Source organism: Medicago sativa, chromosome 8 (genome assembly GCF_051527215.1).
Source record: "Medicago sativa cultivar Bolivia chromosome 8, Bolivia_mono, whole genome shotgun sequence".
Taxonomy (NCBI): domain Eukaryota; kingdom Viridiplantae; phylum Streptophyta; class Magnoliopsida; order Fabales; family Fabaceae; genus Medicago; species Medicago sativa.
Window position 1 is genome coordinate 90903013 of NC_140756.1, and position 20249 is coordinate 90923261.

At 34.0% G+C, this 20249-nt stretch overlaps 1 protein-coding gene and 1 long non-coding RNA gene across 2 annotated transcripts; both read right to left on the reverse strand.

The window, feature by feature from the left end:
• Nucleotides 1–257: 257 nt before the first annotated feature.
• Nucleotides 258–1214, reverse strand: LOC146903196 (uncharacterized). The gene is made up of 2 exons (XR_015021265.1): nt 948–1214; nt 258–396 (listed from the first exon to the last, which is right to left on the reverse strand). It is a non-coding gene; the product is annotated as an uncharacterized LOC146903196 (long non-coding RNA).
• An 8323-nt stretch (nt 1215–9537) lies between these two features.
• Nucleotides 9538–19832, reverse strand: LOC146903197 (diacylglycerol kinase 7-like). Its single transcript, XM_085731860.1, has 12 exons — nt 19415–19832; nt 19048–19170; nt 18479–18616; nt 18311–18396; nt 17976–18063; nt 16961–17036; nt 16275–16357; nt 15804–15874; nt 12717–12794; nt 12290–12377; nt 11333–11449; nt 9538–9951 (listed from the first exon to the last, which is right to left on the reverse strand). Exons 1-12 carry the CDS (start codon nt 19754–19756, stop codon nt 9793–9795), a joined length of 1449 nt encoding a protein of 482 aa, XP_085587986.1. The 5' UTR covers nt 19757–19832; the 3' UTR covers nt 9538–9792.
• Between the last annotated feature and the right edge of the window lie 417 nt (nt 19833–20249).

Sequence of the window (20249 nt, forward strand, 5' to 3'; positions counted from 1 at the left end):
CAAGTGCTCCACAACAAGTGCTCCTAAAAGATGCTAGCTATGTCAAAAATGCTAGCTATGTCTTCCGCAACATCAACTTGTGGTTCCAACGCGGCCAATCTTTGTTGGATCGCTTAATAGAATCTCTGGACTAAAGGACCATTTGCTAGATTTCATAATTCCAGTGAAAACAAAAATGAAATAAAGGAATGGAACAAATGAATGAGATAAGTACGTTTGTATTGATGTATCAATCTCTTGTGGAGCAGCTTCGGTAGTTGATTCTTCTGCATTGGTTTCTTCTTCACTAATATCAGAAGCTTCAACAGTCCTCGTAACCCATTCCTTCAGAGGTTCTTCATTCAAATCAAGCCTTAAAATACCAGCAAATATCCCACCTAAGAATGCCACTGGTTCCTGCAGATTAGAAATAACAAAAGTTTGAGAAAAACAAAATCAAATTTTTAAAGCCAAGCAATGAACGTTCCTGTGGGCTGAACATAATGCTTTTCAGCCTATCGAATTTTGATAAAATTGAATGTAGCTACTAGCTACATCATAAGAACCAGGGATAGTAAGTCAACTTGGGATAGTAAGTCAACTTACCATCCAGATAGCAACTTGTTAACATATTAAAAGACAAAAGAACTACATTTAAATATTACATGTATTGATAAAGATAAAAAATACATTATAATCTACCTATCTACAAGAATTTTCATATAGTGTTTTGGAGAGATTGTAGTTAGCCTGGTCTAATGGGTTTCGAGCTATTGAGTTCAAAATAAAGAAGTGAGTGACATTTTAATAATTTTTTGGAAAAGAAAACATCAAAACCCATCTAAATCTGGATTAAAACAAAATCAACTTGCTTCTCAGAAGCAAGAAACATAGAAACTAAGAAAAAGAGCAAAATCACCAAACAAATAACAGATCGAATCAACATCACACAAATCCGAAGTAACAACCAAATCATGTTCAGCACCACCTTTGTTCTTGCTCTTTCATACCAAAAAATTTTGAAAATAAAATGTAGATCTAGGCTTTGTGTATGTGTTTTGGTGAAAACTAATTACAAATCCGAGTAGAGAAGAAGAAGAGGAGTCTTTCGATGTAAAAAATTTTCGGAAAAAAGTAAAAAAAAAACTCCGGCACGACGGCGCTACGGCCAGCCACCGCGCCGGAGAAACTCCGGTCGTCTTCTTCCATCTTCCGTCGGATTGTTTGTTTGAAGAGAGAAGGGATAACTTCTCTCTCTAAGAGAGAAGGGAGAAGGGAGTCTTTTGTCTGTTACATAAGGAAATGTAGAGAGAAGCCTAGGATTATAACACCTGTCCTTGATCTAATGGTTCTGATTTGCTTATGCACCATGCATAAAGAAATCCTTATGCATAATAACTTTTGCCCTTTACAAAGAGCTTATCGGTGTAGAAAATGCCCGCTGTCGAAGGATGATTAATGATGATAGGCGGTATAAAGAGGTATTAGACGCTCTATCCTACACCGATATTGGCAATGCACCACGGGATAAATGGATGACAATGTCGGATATAGGTTTCCTCATCGCACAGAAATTCAACCAAGCGGTTGTTGTGTTGTCCATTGGGTTAGGGCGCTTGGCAACCTATTTCCCTCTATGTGGTCCACCGCCGCCGCCAAGTATCTCTTCGTTGATGTGTCTAGCATATGTGAATGACAACCATTTTATGACATTGAAATTGAAGGATGATTGTCTGATTCTTCCCATTTGCAACCTATGGAGACGACACCATCGAGAGGATGCAGACAGCTGGCCTGATAGATATGCCAGCCGGATGGTAGATTATAATGAGCTAAGTCGGGCGGAGGGTCAAGCGGTGGTAGAAGATGATGAAGAATTGTACATTATTGAAAATCTTGATCCCGATGAGAGGGTTGGTCCTGTTGGCCCTGGTCCTGGTGTGAAGGCTGAAAATGATGATAGCTCCATTGATCTTTCGATGCCATAGATTAGATATATATCATTAGTTTAGTTGAAATGTATATCATTAGGTGAAATGTGTAATGATATAAATTCAACTCTTTTTTGGTATAATGATATATATATATATATATATATATATATATATATATATAATCATTTTTTGATATAATATTTAAGTTAATTGCCTTTTATACATACATATATAATGATTTATTGAAAACCAATGATAAAAACCACAATGACATGCAAATCTGTTTTAGTTATGTGTACTGGTGAAGTCCGGATTATAAAATCCGGAAACCTCCGAGGGTAATTTTGGAAAAAAATAGGGCGCGTGAGGAAGGGTACAGGGTGGGAAAAGTAATAGTCTATTCTTTTTCATTCATGCCCTTCTTAATTGTGACAATTTTTATATTTAAAATAAATGATAACCCTATAGAATATCAAACAATGAAGAGAGAGCTAAGTTGCTAAGACAAACAAGTTTGTTTATATGAGATGAGGCTCCTATGTTCGATAGATTCTGTTTTGAAGCATTTGATCGTACAATGCGTGATTTGATGAGAGTCAAAGGGGAGGAAAACTTGGATAAACCATTTGAAGGTAAAGTTGTCATTTTGGGTGAATATTTTAGACAAATTTTACATGTGGTTAGAAAGGGTTATAGACTTGATATCATGAAATCAATTATCAACTCTTCCATCCTTTGGGATAGTTGCAAGGTTTTAAACATAGTTTTAAAAACCGAACCGGCCGGTTGGACCGTGAACCGGTGGTGTGTCCGGTTCGGTTAACTTAATGGATCGGTTATGTAATTGGACCGGTACAAACCGGAATGGCTCGGTTAAAACCGGCCAAAACCGGTGACTCGGCCGGTTTACAGAACCGCCGGTCCAATGCTTGGTTTTAAAAAAAAACATAAACAGAAGAAGTCTGGAAGCAGATCGCGCTCCTGCTGAATTCATTCAGCTCTCTCTCTCTCTCTCTCTCTCTCTCTCTCTCTCTCTCTCTCTCTCTCATGCGTTGAATCCAACCGTAAAGGGATTTTAAAAGAAAAAAGTGGAAATAGAAAAGTTGTTAGTTTTATTTCTTAAGGTTGAGTTTGCAGCTGAATGGATAGCAGGAGAGGAGAAGAACTAACAGAGAAAGAAAAAGAAAAATTGAACTTGCTGTGCGGCAGCTTTTGTTTGGGATGATGTTGTTACAACTATCAGCTAATTAGGGTTTTCACTTTTTGTTGATGGGCTTGTGAAATAAGCCCAATTCAAATGTTTCAGGAACGAGCAATTACAATGCCTATATCAAGAAAAATTATAAAGCATCTTTTAAAAATAAAATAAACTTATAAAGCATTGTATTTTAAGAAAAAATTATAAAATAACTTGTTATTTCTTATTGAATAATTGTTATTTCTTGATATTCTATGGCTTTAAAAAATAAATCTAGTTTGCTATAAACTTTTAATATGTCAGTTTTTTAGTTTCTAAGTGGCCAAGTTATCGGTTGAATCCGATTTAATATGGGTAAATATCTATAAAAATTTAATCGTATGACCGAGTCATCTAGCCGAGTTTTCCAGTTTAATCCGGTTCAGTCATGCGGTTCAACAAGTGACTCAGTGGTTCGACCATTAACTCATTGACCCAGTACCCCTGTCGAGTCGATGACCGAGCCGAGTTTTAAAACTATGGTTTTAAAGCTTACAAGAAACATGAGATTGAGTGGTGATGGGACAAGTCAAAGTTTAATTGAGTTAAAAAAAAAATTAAATTGGATTTTGAAAATTGGTGATGGTCAAATGGAAGCGGATTGCGGATAAAGATGGAGAGTGTCACCTCGATATACTAGAAGATTTGTGCATTACTCAGTGTGATAATCCTTTGCAATCTATATGGCAAATAAACGATCTTGTCGATCAAAGCATATTTGAGGAAAAAGCAATTCTAGTTCCAACTCTTGACTGTGTTGAACAAATCAATGACTGTTTTGCCTTTGATAAAAGGTGATGATGAAAAACAATATCTAAGTTCTGATACCTCTTGCAAATATGATGAGATTATGACATTCAAGGTGATTGGTTTACTTCCGAGTTTCTAAATGATATAAAATATTCTGGTATAGCAAACCATCATTTGACTTTGAAGGTTGGTGATCCTCTTATGTTGTTAAGAAATATTGATCAAATGAATGGTTTATGTAATGGGACAAGGTTGCAAGTATCTCACCTTAAAAAATGTCATTACTACTACTGCCATTACAGGCAAGAGTATTGATCAAAGGATCTTAACTCAAAGGATGGATTTGGTTCCCTCTGATTCTGGATTTCCATTCAAATGTTCAAGACAGTTTCCTATCTCACTGTCTACGTCATAATTCATATATATATATATATATATATATATATATATATATATATATATATATATATATATATATGGGCAATGCTATACACACACTTTAATTTTAGAAGGTGTGCATTAGCATCCTACACCCATATACTTTTGACAAAAAAAATACCCTTTCCCCTTTTTAATTGTCCTTAAATGGATGTCCTTTTAAGTAATTTCTCAATACACTAGTTTCTCTCTCTTTCTAGAAAACCTTCACCTCGTCAAAAAAAAACAAAGAAAAAACTTCACATAATGATTTGTTTGTTAGAGCAGAAGGTGGATAAGCCATGGAAACCAACCGTAAGGAATTGAAACCAACCAAGATCCAAATGTAATCCAAGCCGAAAAACATATATTCATATTCTTGATCAAGACAACATGGTCGGCAGTGAACACGCGTTGGAACAGCGCCGTTCCGCCGGCATGCAGTTTCGATTCCGAACTTCCATCCTCTGTGAACTGCCCTCAAATGGGTACGGCGGCGTGGAGTTCCTTTGACAAGGCAATACAGCGGCGCGTAGCTGGACTATGTTGTTGGCGTTTCTGCAATGAAAGAGTGAGTGCGTGGAAAGATTCTTTGAGAAAGAGAGAGAGAGAGAGAGAGAGAGAAACTATTAGTGTGGTGAGAAATTACTTAAAAGTTGTGAAGCCCCGATACTTCAAAATGGATGACGTATCGTATCCCCTGCGTATCATGCACCGATACCTGTCTGATACTTCCCGATACATATCAGGAGAGTATCCGAAGATTAAATTTTATTTTAAAAAAAATAATTATCTGATACTTCCCGATACGTATCAGGAGAGTATCCGATAATTATCATGCACCGATATCTGCCCCAATATTTCCCAATTAATGTTAACTAAAATAACTTAACTGCTGAGTACTGATGTGTTCTTTTTTGGATATAGTACTTCTTTTTTGGATCGATAAAGTATAACACTAACGGACGGATATAGTATAGCATTGGTGCTCTTTTTGGGATATATTGTGTATGTAATTGACTAATCACCACTCTCTTAATCGTCAATATTATTTATATGGCTTAATTGCATGTTTGGTCCGTTATGTTTATTTTAGTTTTCAAGTTGGTCCCTTACGTTTTGAAAGTTTCAAGTTGGTCCCTTACGTTTTGAAAGTTTCAAGTTAGTCCCTTATGTTTATTTTAGTTTTCAAGTCGGTCCAAAACATAAGGGACCAACTTGAAAACTAAAATAAACATAAGGGACCAACTTGAAAACTAAAATAAACATAAGGGACTAACTTATTCCAACATGAGCAACGTTTCGGACCAACTTGAAACTTTTAAAACGTAAGGGACCAACTTGAAACTTTCAAAACGTAAGGGACCAACTTGAAAACTAAAATAAACATAAGGGACCAAACATGCAATTAAGCCTATTTATATTTATGTTGATGTGCTACAAGCCTATGACTGGTTTCTTTTGTTTGTTAATATATTTGCATATTAAAAAAATGGTTATAATTATATTGTACATTTAATTATATAAATTTTTTTATTAACGTATCCCAGCCGTATCGTATCTTGATTTTTGAAATTTTTCCGTATCGGCGTATCGTATTCGTATCGTATCTCGTATCCGGGCTTCACGGCTTAAAAGGATATCCATTTAAGGACAATTAAAACAACTTTGCTATATGGTGCGACAACCATTTGCACGAGGCTGCACGAGCGCTTTTTGCTTATACATACTTGTATGGGTTCCACTTTCATAGTGTTTATTCTTATTATTATTATTTTCAAATCATCTCAAACAAAAAATATTATTTTTTTCAAATAGAAATAAAGGAAGACAAAAATAAATATGTTCACCAAAAAAAGGTTAAATATACTATCTTATTTATAGAACCGCATACTTCTATAATTTCTTTTTATAGAACAACATAAAAAAATGCTTTAATTCATTTTAATTTTTAAGTTACAAATTTTGGACACGGCTCATTTAACTTTTTTTTCTTCTTTTTTTTGTCTCTTGATTTATAAACAGTAAAAAAATTTATCATTTAAGTTACAGACATTAAGGACCAAATCGTATAAAATTTTGTAACTTAAAGAGACTAAAATGAAAAGAAAAAAAAAAGACTTAAAAGATCAAAGCAAAACATAAAGTATAAACGGTAAAAAAAATTATCATTTAAGTTACAAACATTAAGGACCAAATCGTATAAAATTTTGTAACTTAAAGAGACTAAAATGAAAAGAAAAAAAAAGACTTAAAAAATCAAAGCAAAACATAAAGTATAAACGGTAAAAAAATTTATCATTTAAGTTACAAACATTAAGGACCAAATCGTATAAAATTTTGTAACTTAAAGAGACTAAAATGAAAAGAAAAAAAAAGACTTAAAAGATCAAAGCAAAACATAAAGATAACATAAAAGACAAAAAGTATAACTTAGCCAAAAAATATATAATGACTAAAAATGAAAGTTAGTAACTTCTTTGTTTTATTCATTATTAAAAAAAGTTAGTAATTTTATAGGTCTAAATTTTTTTTTTATATGAGAACAATATAAGGTAGGAATGTTGCTCAGTCCAAGGTAGAGAAGACTTTAGGACTCAAAGATCATTAACAAACATATTTACATTTATATCATTTCAATTTCAAAGACATGCATGCGGAGCTCAAACTCGATACCTCCAGATATAAGACATGTCTTTTTACTATTAGACTAAACACTTGAATAATTTTTTTTTTGTGGTGTCATTAACCAAGAAGAATTATTTGCATGGCTGCTCAATACCACAGTCCACAAGTAACTACTAGTGTAACACAATGGAAAAAAAAAAAAGTAACACTGAAGCAGGAATGGGCGAAGATCTAAATTAAGAGGCAGGAAAATGGACGGTTATCAGTGTTCGTGGGATTTCAACGAATTTATAATTCGCACACTTCAGCATTTTCCCAATTAAAAAAGGGGAAAAGGGTATTTTTTTTTTTTTGTCAAAAGTATATGGGTGTAGGATGCGCATGCACACATTCTAAAATTAAAGTGTGCGTGTGTGTCTATATATATATATTACTTATCTTTAATACACGTGTTACACAACCAAATTTTCCAGAGTATTCTCCCGTGCACACAGGTCTCTTGACTAGTTAATCACATGCATTTTAGATCCTCTCTTAAGTGCCCGTTTGGTTCAGCTTTGAATATAATTGATTCTGAGAGAATTGATTCTGATAAAATTGATTCTGAGAGAATTGATTTATGTTTGGATACAATTATGTAGAATTGATTAAACAAAATGATTTATGTTTGGATGCAATTATGTAGAATTGCTTTTGAATGTATAATTACTAAAATAGACATAGCTAAAGGAGAATTGATAAAGAATGAGAATTGATAAAGGGCAATAAAGTAAAATAACATGTTGTAATAATAAAATATACAAACTATACACGTTGTTCAAGGAGAATTGATTCTAGAAAAGCTAGAAGCTAGGATTTGTAGCTTCATGGAGAATTGCTTTTGGAGGATAAAAGCAATTCTGAAAAGCTGAACCAAACACGTTGTTTTTGGCTAGAATTGCTTTTGGCACTGTAGAGAATTGATTTTGGGCTAGAATTGCTTCTCAGAAGCCAAACCAAACAGGCCCTAACTCTATCTCTCTCTTAAAATTAAAGTGTGTGTGTGTGTCTATATATATATATATATATATATATATATATATATATATATATATATATATATATATATAGGGGTTTGCTAGAACACACCCACTAGTTTTTATGTGGGAGTGTTTTAGCAAAGCTACACCACCTTAGGGTGTAATTAACCACTTTTTAGTTATTTACTTGCTAAAACACTCCCACATGAAAACTAGTGGGTGTGTTCTAGCAAACCTCATATATATATATATATATATATATATATATATATATATATATATATAGGGGATGTATCAAATGAGAGGAGTAGTTATTATGAGAGGGTGAGAGGACTCATTAATAGCCATTAGATTAAATTGGAAGGTTCAGATTTAAAAGATCCATACACAATTAATTACACATGATTTTCTTTCCTTCTTTTCACTCCCTTGCGTCTCTCAGTTACCCATTGGAAACGTACAGAACTACAGATGCACCAATTCTTCTCCAATTGTTCTCTTTTTGGATTTTTTGCTTACGTTTTTTAATCTATACTCCAATTCTTGTATCTATGTTTTTATTTCTAATTTTTTAATCAACTCCACTTATTTTATTTTACGATGGAAGCTTTACGTTTTTCTGACTTAATAATTGTATATAGTTTTGAAATTAGTAGAACAAGATTCCTAAGTTTAACATAGATGCATCATTGAGCACTAAAATTGCTATCAATTATGCATGGAATTATTTCTATTTTTAAACTGATTGAAAAAAAACTCCAAGAGGTTGAGAAGTTAGTTATTACTTTGTATGAGTGCAACTGCAAATTGGATCTGAGTGATGGTCGATGGAGCTCGAGAGAGAAGACAGGTGAAAACTGAAAACCAACGGAGAAGGAGGAAAGGGGTAACTGAGAGACGCGAGGGAGTGAAAAGAAGGAAAGAAAATCATGTGTAATTAATTGTGTATGGATCTTTTAAATCTGAACCATCCAATTTAATCTAATGGCTATTAATGAGTCCTCTCACCCTCTCATAATAACTACTCCTCTCATTTGATACATCCCCTATATATATATATATATATATATATATATATATATATATATATATATATATATATATATATATATATATATATATATTACTTATCTTTAATACACGCGTTACACAACCAAATTTTCCAGAGTATTCTCCCGTGCACACACCACACAGGTCTCTTGACTAGTTAATCACATGCATTTTAGATCCTCTCTTAACTCTATCTCTCTCTTAACTTACTCTCTCGTTGTTATTTTTTCATTTTTTAATGACGAGATAGAATATGATTAAGAGGGTGATAGAGAGTCAGAAGAGGGAAGGAGAGAAATTGGGGGATGATCCAAGTCCAATAAAATGAGCTTATACAAGGCATCTAATAATAGTTAAGCCTCACCAAACAGAGCTTAATCTACGGATATAGTCGTAACCATGTAAGCCCTCATCAAACAGAGCTTAATCTACGGATATAGTCATAAACATGTAAGCTCTCTTCAACCGTTTCATTTTAAGTCAATTCCACGAATAGCTGGTAATGTAACTCGCTCCAAAGACGATGAAAACAAGATTTCCTTATCAAAATAAAAGAATAAGATCTTTTTACAATAATAATTAATTCCGTAAAAATAAAAAATGAGCACCAATACCCACGATAACATATAATACACATGCCTTCCACGAAAACCATCTATGGAAACCATCAAAGAATTACTCTCCCCTATTCATAAACAGCTACTATAATTTTCACAATAACACAGCAAAAGGGGAAGATTCGTAGTTTCAAATTTTTCATGTAAAGGTGAGCCCATACCTAAGATCCATCAACCACAAGTGACTGGAAAGGCTCCCTCTTTATCTCCACGAATGTCGAGAAGTCCTTGCTTAATGGCTGTTTCCAGGGTTCTCCATCCATTTGCAAATAGGCATTTTTCCACCCTCCACCTCTGAGTTCCAATCGAATAGCTGCTGCCTGAAAGATGTAAACAGAAGTTCAGCATTCAGAGATAGTTATTTCACAAAGCCAAGTGTTTGCGATAGGATACTAGACATGGTCCATATCTTTAACAGAAGTTCGTCTTTATTATATATTTCAAATATAATATCTTTACTAAGGCCCATATCTAGTATCCTATTATAATCTATCAGCATCTACAAGAAAGTGAAGATGATCAACACAAACGCTAATTGGAAAGAATTTTTAAATCAAAAATTGAGAAATAAGAGTGTGGTATTTTTAAATAGGCAAAATTGTCCATGCGGTCCTTAACTTAATTTCAGATAATGTTTTCGTCCTTTATCTTCTTTTTTTTCTTCCCATTTTACTCCTTTATGTTTTTAAATATTGGCATTGTTATCCTTTTATACATAAAAAAATCTAAAAACCTAGCAAACTCATCCCGAAACCCAGAAAACTTATAAATAAACATAGACCTTCATACAAAATCCAGATTTCATTCCTTGTGGGTAATAACAGAACCCCAAAATTGTAAGATTCACACATATTAGCTCTCAATTGCTTCTGCTCTCTCTATTGGTCCCACAATCTACACACCCAGTCTCAATGGGGTTCTACTTTTATTTTCCCCTTCCCACTGATTTCTTTGAAGTGTTAGAAGTAGGGCGGAAAATAAAAAAGGATAACATTGTGTGGTTGGATTAAAAGCTATTGGTGAAAACTAGGGCAGGAAATAAACCAAAGAGTAAAGGCTGGATTTGAGAAAATTACTTTAATTGTTGGGGCCGACCGACTGTGCTCGATATAAGATGAAGACATTTTTTTGGAATTTTTTTCAGGTTGAAGATTTTAGTTTATGGGTTGTTGGAAAACCAAGTGTTGGTGCCAAAGGGATTCTAGAAACCAAGTGTTGGTACCAAAGCTCTCTGATTCGGTATTAGATCGTATCTGAGGATTGAACCAAAGGGGTACCACAGTTGTTTGTTTTCCTTTGCCTAACATAACGAAAATAACAAAGATCGAGATTGGAGACAATGAAGAAGAAGAAGAAGAAGAAGTTTCTGCATTTCTGGGATTTTTTATGAAGATAAGAGTTTTTTGTGGTTTTTGATAAATTTTGTGGGGTTTTGGATTTTTTTTTTTAAAAAAAGGACAACGACGTTGACATTTAAAAACGTAAAGGATCAAATCGGGGGGGAAAAAAAAAAAGACAAAGGACTGAAACATTACCTGAAATTAGGTTAACGTGAAATTAACTCAAGGGATCACATGAGCAATTTTACCTTTAAGTAATTATTAAGAAGTGTGCACTCTCATACACAAGCAGTGATGGAATCATCTGAGCATTTGAGAATCAAGCAATCTACCTTAAAACACAATCAATAAACTATGGTACCTGAGCAATGTGCTTTGCAGTGATCAAATCAACCATGACAAACGATGCATGCCATCCTTGCTTTAGACCAAATATTTCCAAGCGCCCATCGGCGACATCAGCTTCAACAAAGCCTTTCTGGAAGTACGTCAAAAAGCTTATTCAGTCAAACATCGTTAAATTTGAATAACACTATAAATGTCATTGAGTAACACATATTATACATGTATACAATAATTGGATATTCCTAGAAATTTAAAAAGAGAGTAGAAATAGCACTGAGTAGCGCAAAGAGAAGGTAGTTGAAACTTGAATATCCACATTCATACACCTGAATTTCTGTGTGCAGACAGACAGAAACCCATTGTCCACGTTTTTAGTTAAATAAAATAATAAAACGTATTTTTCATTGACTAGACATTGTTAAAATATTGCCAAAGCTTGAGTAAGATTTTGTTTACAAATAGAGTGAATTGATATTTGAATACTATGTGTCTTTGCTCTTTTTGTTTTAATTTAGGTGTTTTATGCTTGTTCTCTTTACAGCTATATTATTTTAGCCTAATGTCGCACCGTACATTGCACAGATATCTATTACAAGTTTTTTTACAAACTAAAATCTTAATGTTAAATTAACTATAAAATAAACAACATTAACTAAAGTGTAAACTTAAATTTGAAAATTATTAAAAAAAATCATTTAAATCTTAAATATAAACGAATTAAACATACTGTTTGGGCCGGGAAATTAGTAAATTAGTACTCAGACTCAGACCAGCATATATACCCACAAAAGTTTGTGGAAAATAACTCAGGCATAGACTGTAGGACCCATTTGATGGGTAAGAATCCTAGTAATCATGAGTAATTTTAACAGGTAGCCCTTTATATGGGTTCAATTATCATCCCCACATGAGTAGGATAGCTTTCAAATGATCACTTCAACCAGTATTATCTCAAGCTACACGAATACAATACCTTCTCTAAATATTCGGGTTTCGGTTTACCCCATGGGTTTCTTCCACTTCCATAGCTATGAAGATTCAAAGCAACTATTGCCCTTACACTGAAAGGAATCAACAAACATTATAAAACCAAAAACTTCACAAAAGATATTGCCTTCATTAGGCAGTAAACTAAAAATTAGAATTGCAGAATTAAAACAGGAAGCCAAAACCATGAGTAATGAAGAAATGCACAATTTCTAACAACTATAACATGGTAAAAAGGTAATAATGCTAGTTTGGAAAATTAATTTGTTTGCCAAAACCATGAGTAATGAAGAAATGCACAATTTCTAACAACTATAACATGGTAAAAAGGTAATAATGCTAGTTTGGAAAATTAATTTGTTTACCAGTCGATAATAAAGAACAGAAACTATGCTTTAGGATAAGAAACACACCTTTTAGGAATTGCAACTTGTTCCCACTCTGAGCTACTAACCCTTTTGATATGCATCCGCAAAATATTTCTTAGTCCCCTAATATCAGAAAGGATGTTTATGAATATAGTGAGGATACTCTAAGTAAGGTAAGTACAGCCATTGTCCTTATTATCCAAAATACAAAAATCATATCCATATAGGAAAAGGTTTTTTTAAGGCAAAAGATACACGTTTTTAAAAAAAACAAAATGGCATGCAAAGGCAAATGAGAGTCATCCCAACTATGTTGGCACCACTCTCATTAACCAGCAAATGTACCACAATTTATACTTAAAAAAATTAGAAAAGGTACAAAAAGTACGGGGACATGAACCCAAATCACAAGAAAAAGGAAATACTTAAAATCTATAAATTAGACAAATCATTCCTAATTCTTAAAGCAAAAATACACATCAAAAAAGTGAAAACACATATGAGGAACCAAATTCATATTCATATTGGGGAGATGCTAACGAGTGCCCCCGAGGCACTCTTTAAGAACTATAAGTGGCAAGTATTTTTGAAAACGTGTGTATTCAATGCATTGGAAATCGAAATATTTGACTTTTTTAAAGAATAATTTCTTATTTTGGAACGCTTAAAGAGTGCCCCGGGGGCACTCGTTAGCAAGACTTTTCATATTAAATGGTAAATCCATGTCAGTTAGAACCATACCAAAAGTTTTATGACAACTATCAGCCCGGTTACTATATCCCAAATCCTCTTACAAGAAGAAAATGAACAATTTCCCTGGAGGTAAATTTGATCTTCTCTAATGACGACAAACATCATCATTCTGGATTTAACCATATAATTTTCTCTATTAAGGTTTGCTGTTAATTTACCAACAATGAGACTGCACGTATGCTAAAGAACCCATCTGTCAATTCACATAGTGTTGAATTTTGGGGCCTAACTCATCCTTACAAAACCGGCTTGTAAGGTGAGGAGTGCCTCCTCTTTATAAACTCTTCTCAAGAGTGACTAAATCCACCCCCTCAAAGCCAACACAATGAAGGTGTTGGAGGCTGCAATGAAGGCAAACCAAAGGCCGCAATTTAGGCGACTAGGGGTGGACCGCAATAAAGGTGGAATTACCAACACATAGAAATGGGTTTCAACATATCTCAAATCCTCTTAAAAGAAGAAAATGAAAGATTTCCCTGAAGATAAATTTGATAATGATAACATATCATTTTCACAATTAAGACTTTATGTGAATCCTACCATAAATGGCATAACACTGCATGCTATATGCTAAAGAAACCATCTCTTTAGCCACTTGGAAATGAGTTTCAACATAAACTAATCTTTCTGCAGGCTAACACTAAATCATTTGCCGTTAGAACACTGGACAGAAAAACGCTATGGGAGATGCAGACCCCACAGGTCAAACTGAAAGGATGACAATGTACATCTCATTTATTTTTGGAAACCTAATCAACTACTTACAATGCTTATTATTTTTTGCAGATTATCAAACCCGAGTTGCTGAGAATTATATTAATATCCAGCCAGGTACAAATCCTCTGAAAAGAAGCAAAATGATCAAATGGCTAGAAAGTAAATTTGATCTTCTCTGATAACTACATAGTACATAAGTCATCTTTCTTGTTTTAACCATAAATATTTCTCAATTAAAACTTTCTTTGAAACTACCGTAAAAAGCACTGCATGCTATATTTTAAAGAAACCATTTCTTCAGTCACATGGAAATGAATTTCAGCATAACTTCTATTGAAAATCCAAGTTAATCTTTCATATCTACAAATGAAGATAACTTGTACTGCATCCAACCATGCTGAAATCCCTAGTGAGAAACTGTGCAGATCACAGGTTTGTTGCCATAACTTTAACAGTGTCTTAGTTTCTTCTTCACAAACTAAGAAACAATGATCGTGTAGGATACAGAAGAGGATACTAGAAGACTAGAATGCGATTCAATTTGGACAGGAAATACTAATTTACCAGTCCTAAGTGGATACCATTAGTCACAAGTTTGTTGTCCGGTGCTTAATAGTGTAGATATTTATATAGCACTGTAAGTTCAAATCATGTGAAGTTAAACAAATGAACCATAACTACTTAATGTGTCAGTAAAAGAATTTATTTCAGATATATAAGAGTACTAGAAAGAAGAGACCTTTTCTCACCTCATATTTCTGATTCTTATACAATAAGAAAAGGAGACCGTTCTAGGTGCACAAATTAAATAATCTTTTTTTTATTACAAGCAACATCTGGTACAATCCCTTTTCGAGGAAGCAAAAAGCTCTCCCAAGAAATTGGGGAAAGAATGAGACCCCTTTTCGAGCAAGCAAAATGATCCCCCAAGAAATTGAGGGAGTGAAATGGAAAAATTAAACTGTATCAATTCTTCTCTGTCATTATTGATTATCAACACCGATGTTAAATATCTACAAGGTATATGATTGTGGATCATGACCCAGGCGGCTGCATCACGGATTGACAGACTGAAAGGGGAATCTAATGACAAAATACGTAAATTGACAGATTGGCATATCCCCCAAAAAATTGAGGGAGTGAAATGGAACAATTAAACTGTATCAATTCTTCTCGGCCATTATTAATTATCAACACCGATGTTAAATATCTACAAGGTACCCAAGCGGCTGCATCACAGATTGACAGATTGAAAGGGGAATCTAATGACAAAATTCGTAAATTGACAGATTGGCATATCCCCCAAGATATTGAGGGAGGGAAATGGAAAAATTAAACTGTACCAATTCTTCTCTGCCGTTATTAATTATCAACACCGATGTTAAATATCTACAAGGTATTCCTATGATCGTAGATCATGACCCAAGCGGCTGCATCACGGATTGACAGATTGAAAGGAGAATCTAATGACAAAATACGTAAATTGACAGATTGGCATATCCTAGCAGAATGGAAATGTTCAAGAATTTGGCATGTGTCATTCAAGTGTGTATCAATATCTACTTCACATAAGGTGAAAAAACAAGCAAAATTCATCACAATAACTTTTTTCTTTTTCAGATTTATCGCAAGGATAAAACTACTTTAGTTGGCAGGTCCTACCTTAGACCTGGATCACTTGTACAAGGTGTGAAAAACCAGCCCTGAGTACAACTGTAACCAGAATAAATAATCTGCAGCCAAAAAGAAATCTTTTATTGAATAAAATTATATCATTTGAGGAGACTTCATAGCTATTTGACTTTTAACACCAATATCAAAACGTTTGTGGTAACCAAGTTCACTGAAAAATATAAAGATGGTAAATTCCTAGGTACCTTGGAGTTTGGTTGGGTACCGGTACCCGTAGGCAAAATTTGGTTAACTTTTGAATTTATTTTAATATAAATTAATATAAAAATATGACATGGCGTTCAATGATTGGATAATGGGTACATACCCAACCAAACTCCATGGGTACCATTGTGTTCACCTATAAAGATTGCTGGCTCAAAAATGTAACATTAAATAAACTAAAGCAAGCAAGATAACCGAATTTATAAAAGACATCCAATTGCTCCAGTGATCAAATACCTTGTTTGCAATTGGACCACTTGCAAGGTAGGGTTTTTCATCGCGTAGACGATGGAAGCCATAAGCCACTTGTGCATCCATTCCTGTAAAATATAGCGAGAAATTATAAGACTGCTCAGAAATACAGATTGAAGATACAAATTTGAGGCATCTGAATAGATTTCCATCCAAAATTGACACCCTAAGCCTAGAAAACTTGTCACATTCTAAGTGTCTTCATGATACATACACACTCACTTATACACAAAAGCAGGAGGGAAACCAAAATAACAAAATCTAAGGTACAAGGAATCCTCATTTCAATTCAATGAGGAAATCCCAAAGGCCGTCATGCCACAGCTTGCTTGAACATCTGAAGCTGATGTTGCAAAAAATATTTTAGTCCCCAAAAGCTAAACACTGGAGACGAAAAAAATAAGTCGTGTAAAAAAAGGATGAAAAATATGTGCAGCAAGTATGATAAACCAGTAACTCCACGATACATGATTACCAGGCATAGAGTAATTTGTCTTCAAAACAATGTTTTATGGAATTAACATATGGTATACTCATCATGTATAGAAACTTCGTTCTCGAATCTCTATGATTATTCTCAACTACCATCTAAGGCATCAAAATAGACATGATGATATCAACTCACTGATATCCATTTTAGGCAACAACACTGAATGTATAGATCAAAGTACCTATGCTGAAGTAATTATAGTACACGCCTTCATAACTTTTAACTTTATCAGACAGTTCTCCCTCAATTTCTATGCCCTGTGTACAAAAAAAAAAACTCCATATATAATAGTACAACACAAAAGGCAAATAATTGAATGAATTTTTTTTAAAACTAATTGTAAAAGCGGCATATAGACTCAAATACTTTGACGCCTGTTACAAACTAAACACTGCATTTTAGCAAGTTGAGTGTACTGGAAACAACAATTCAGAAATCAGAACCCAAAAATGAAATGCGCAAGAATTTAATATACACGGGTAAATAAATAAATAAATATATAAATAAAATAAGTGTGATTATCAATCTATTCCATAGTCAATAAGTCAACTTAAATTGCACAAACCATAACAAAGTGTTGCATATTAATTTATTAGTTTTTCAAGTTAGCGCTTGCTTTGAAAATGACATATGTATATCAAAGAAACTGATGAGTTATCCCACAATGGATCAGTTCATGACTTGAACTGAAACCTCAGGAACAAATGTCTTAAAATAACTTCGTAGCAATTCAACATCGTTGTGCTTATAGCCAGACACTATATTTTACAGTTTAACTTGTATAACTATGAGAGAATAATTTTGAGGAAAAAGTAGAAGCCCAAACACAACCATGGCACTCCAAAAAAACATGACAAGGCCAGTTATATGAATATAGGGCAAAGTGCATTATAAATATACAATAATTAAAATTTATAGTATAAAACAGGAATATGAGTTAAGCCATCACAAACATATATAATAGAACCTACAATCAAGTGTCAGTGGTGGTAAGTATTCCTGAGCCATGGCTTCATGAAAAACTTTACACATCACCAGACTAACATTGACCTGATCATTTGCTACCTGTGTATGAGGTATATGCATTTGGACCCAAATTTCTAGGCTCAAGGATACGCTGCCATTACAAAAGAATTCTAACCACTTCATACTACAGTGCTAAAATAAATTAATGATATTAAAAACAAACCCACAACCTGGTCAAGAGTGAACTCTTCTGCTGGCTTCAAACAATATGGTGGTTTAACGGTTGTGCTTTCAGGCATTGAAATGGAAAGTCGCCAACTACATTGAAAAGAAAGAAAAAAAAATACACAAGATTTATATATGAATTGCATAGCAACCAGAACTAATTATATCCCCTTATAAATCAAAATTCTATAAATATATAGAGGCCTATCTATGTGGACATGGAAGTTGCAAAGAGAATTTTTAATTTACTATCCTCATATTTTCCATGAAAGTACTAAGGACTAACGCTGAACGCCAAATCCATTTAATAAACTCGGTAAACAAAAAACACATACCATACCTATCCAACCGATGAACTGACCCAGCACTAGCCTTTTGAAGAGTTCTTTTGATTGCTGACTTCCAAGCAAAAGGAAATGAACCACCCTGATAAAGATCAAAAAAAGATAATGAGCATAGTAGATGCAACAGGCATTTAACCACCATTTCCAAGCATATGCATGCTTACCCAGTTAAAACTCCTAGACAGATCATTTCCTGTCCCAAGTGGTACGATCCCAACCGGAGGAACTGGCTCTCGGCCTAGCTGGTGAAGTTCTGTAAGACATCCTAACACCCAGCCAACTGTACCATCACCTCCAGCAACCTGTCCAATCAACCAGTTTCCTTTATCCAATCTAACTTCTACAATAGTAATCGATGTTTGATATCTAATATTTGAACTCATCACATATTAACAGAGCAACGCATGTTGCAGCTAACTATCATCTCTGACATTCAATCCCATTTTTTCAATTTAAAATAACTACATACCATTCCCTTGTAAATCATACTTCATCTTTCTAATTATAATAACTACCCTTTGTCAACAAAAAAAAAATAATAATAACTACCCATTTTTCTTAATTAAGCATGCACAACAAACAGGAAGAGATCAAACTCAGAAACAAAGTTTTGTCGCTAAAATTACTGATAATTCGATGAACAAGAATAACAGTAACTTATGCAATGCAATTATATATATATACTGTACAGTGTAAACTGCATTTTACACTGCCAGTGCTCCTAAAAACATACCATAACCCTGAGTTTTTCACGAGTTTCTTTAGCACAAGAATCACCAAGACCAGCCAACATCTCCAAACAAGCCAATCCATACAATACAAATTCATGAGGCTTCACGTCAGCAAGATCAAAAACCTGCAAATTTCAACATAACATCAATCACAACGTCATAAATGAAAAACAAAAATTAAACAACAAAAACACATGCAGCAGCAATTGACAAATTCAACTTCAATCAATCCTTGAAAACAACACTTATCATCATCACTAATTTCATAATCTCCTTAGCTAGATCCAATAACAACAACTACAATTTCACGATCAACTCTGTTCAGTAAAATTCAATTCAATTCAATTCAAACAAAGCATGAAGGAGTACCTGTTCTTCACTCATGAGTTGCTGGAGTCTTTCCTTAAGAGCAGGACCATGACGGCCGCCGCTACGAGCATTGATGAAAACAACCATAGGTGAAGTCGGAGCAGCGGAGTCTTCTCCTTCAGCACGATTCCGGTAACGAGTTTCGCCGGCGGAAGGATCTTGAAGACGAATGGAATCACGCATTGCGAAGCGAAGATACTGTGGCATAGTAAGCTGCTTCTTCAAGTCTTCTTTGTCAATACGCATACCGGAGAGACCGCAGCCGCGAATTGATTGAACGAGTGATGAACGAACATGTATCTTCTTTGAATCTTCCGTCGTTGATGATGGCGATGATTCCATTTTTATTTTTATTTTGTTTGAAGATGATTCTTCTGTGGTGCTGTGTTGGTGTTGGTTCTTTTCTGCGGGAGAAAGCAAATAAAACCACTTCCACTTGGGGACAAAAAGTTTAAATAGAAAAAAATGGGAAATAAAAATAATAATAATAATAAAGGAGAATAATAATAATGAATGAAGGAAGGAATCAAGGAACAATATGTGTGTGTGGGTCTGAACTGGAAAGAGTCCCCATGTCTGACTCTGACTATTATATATAGCGTTGTCTTAATTTTATAAGACTGTTATAGCCTATAGTGGCACGAGGAGAAGATGGAACTCCAATTGGGGAAGGAATCGTGGCAATTAGAGAGGGTTAAAGCAGGGGTTTTAACTTGGACTTTTTCTAGATAAATAACTTTGAACGATTTGATTTACTCAGCTATAAGTAAATTTGTAATTGTGGCAAAAATTTGTTTGTAAATATCACTTGCAAATCTTTAAAATATATATATAT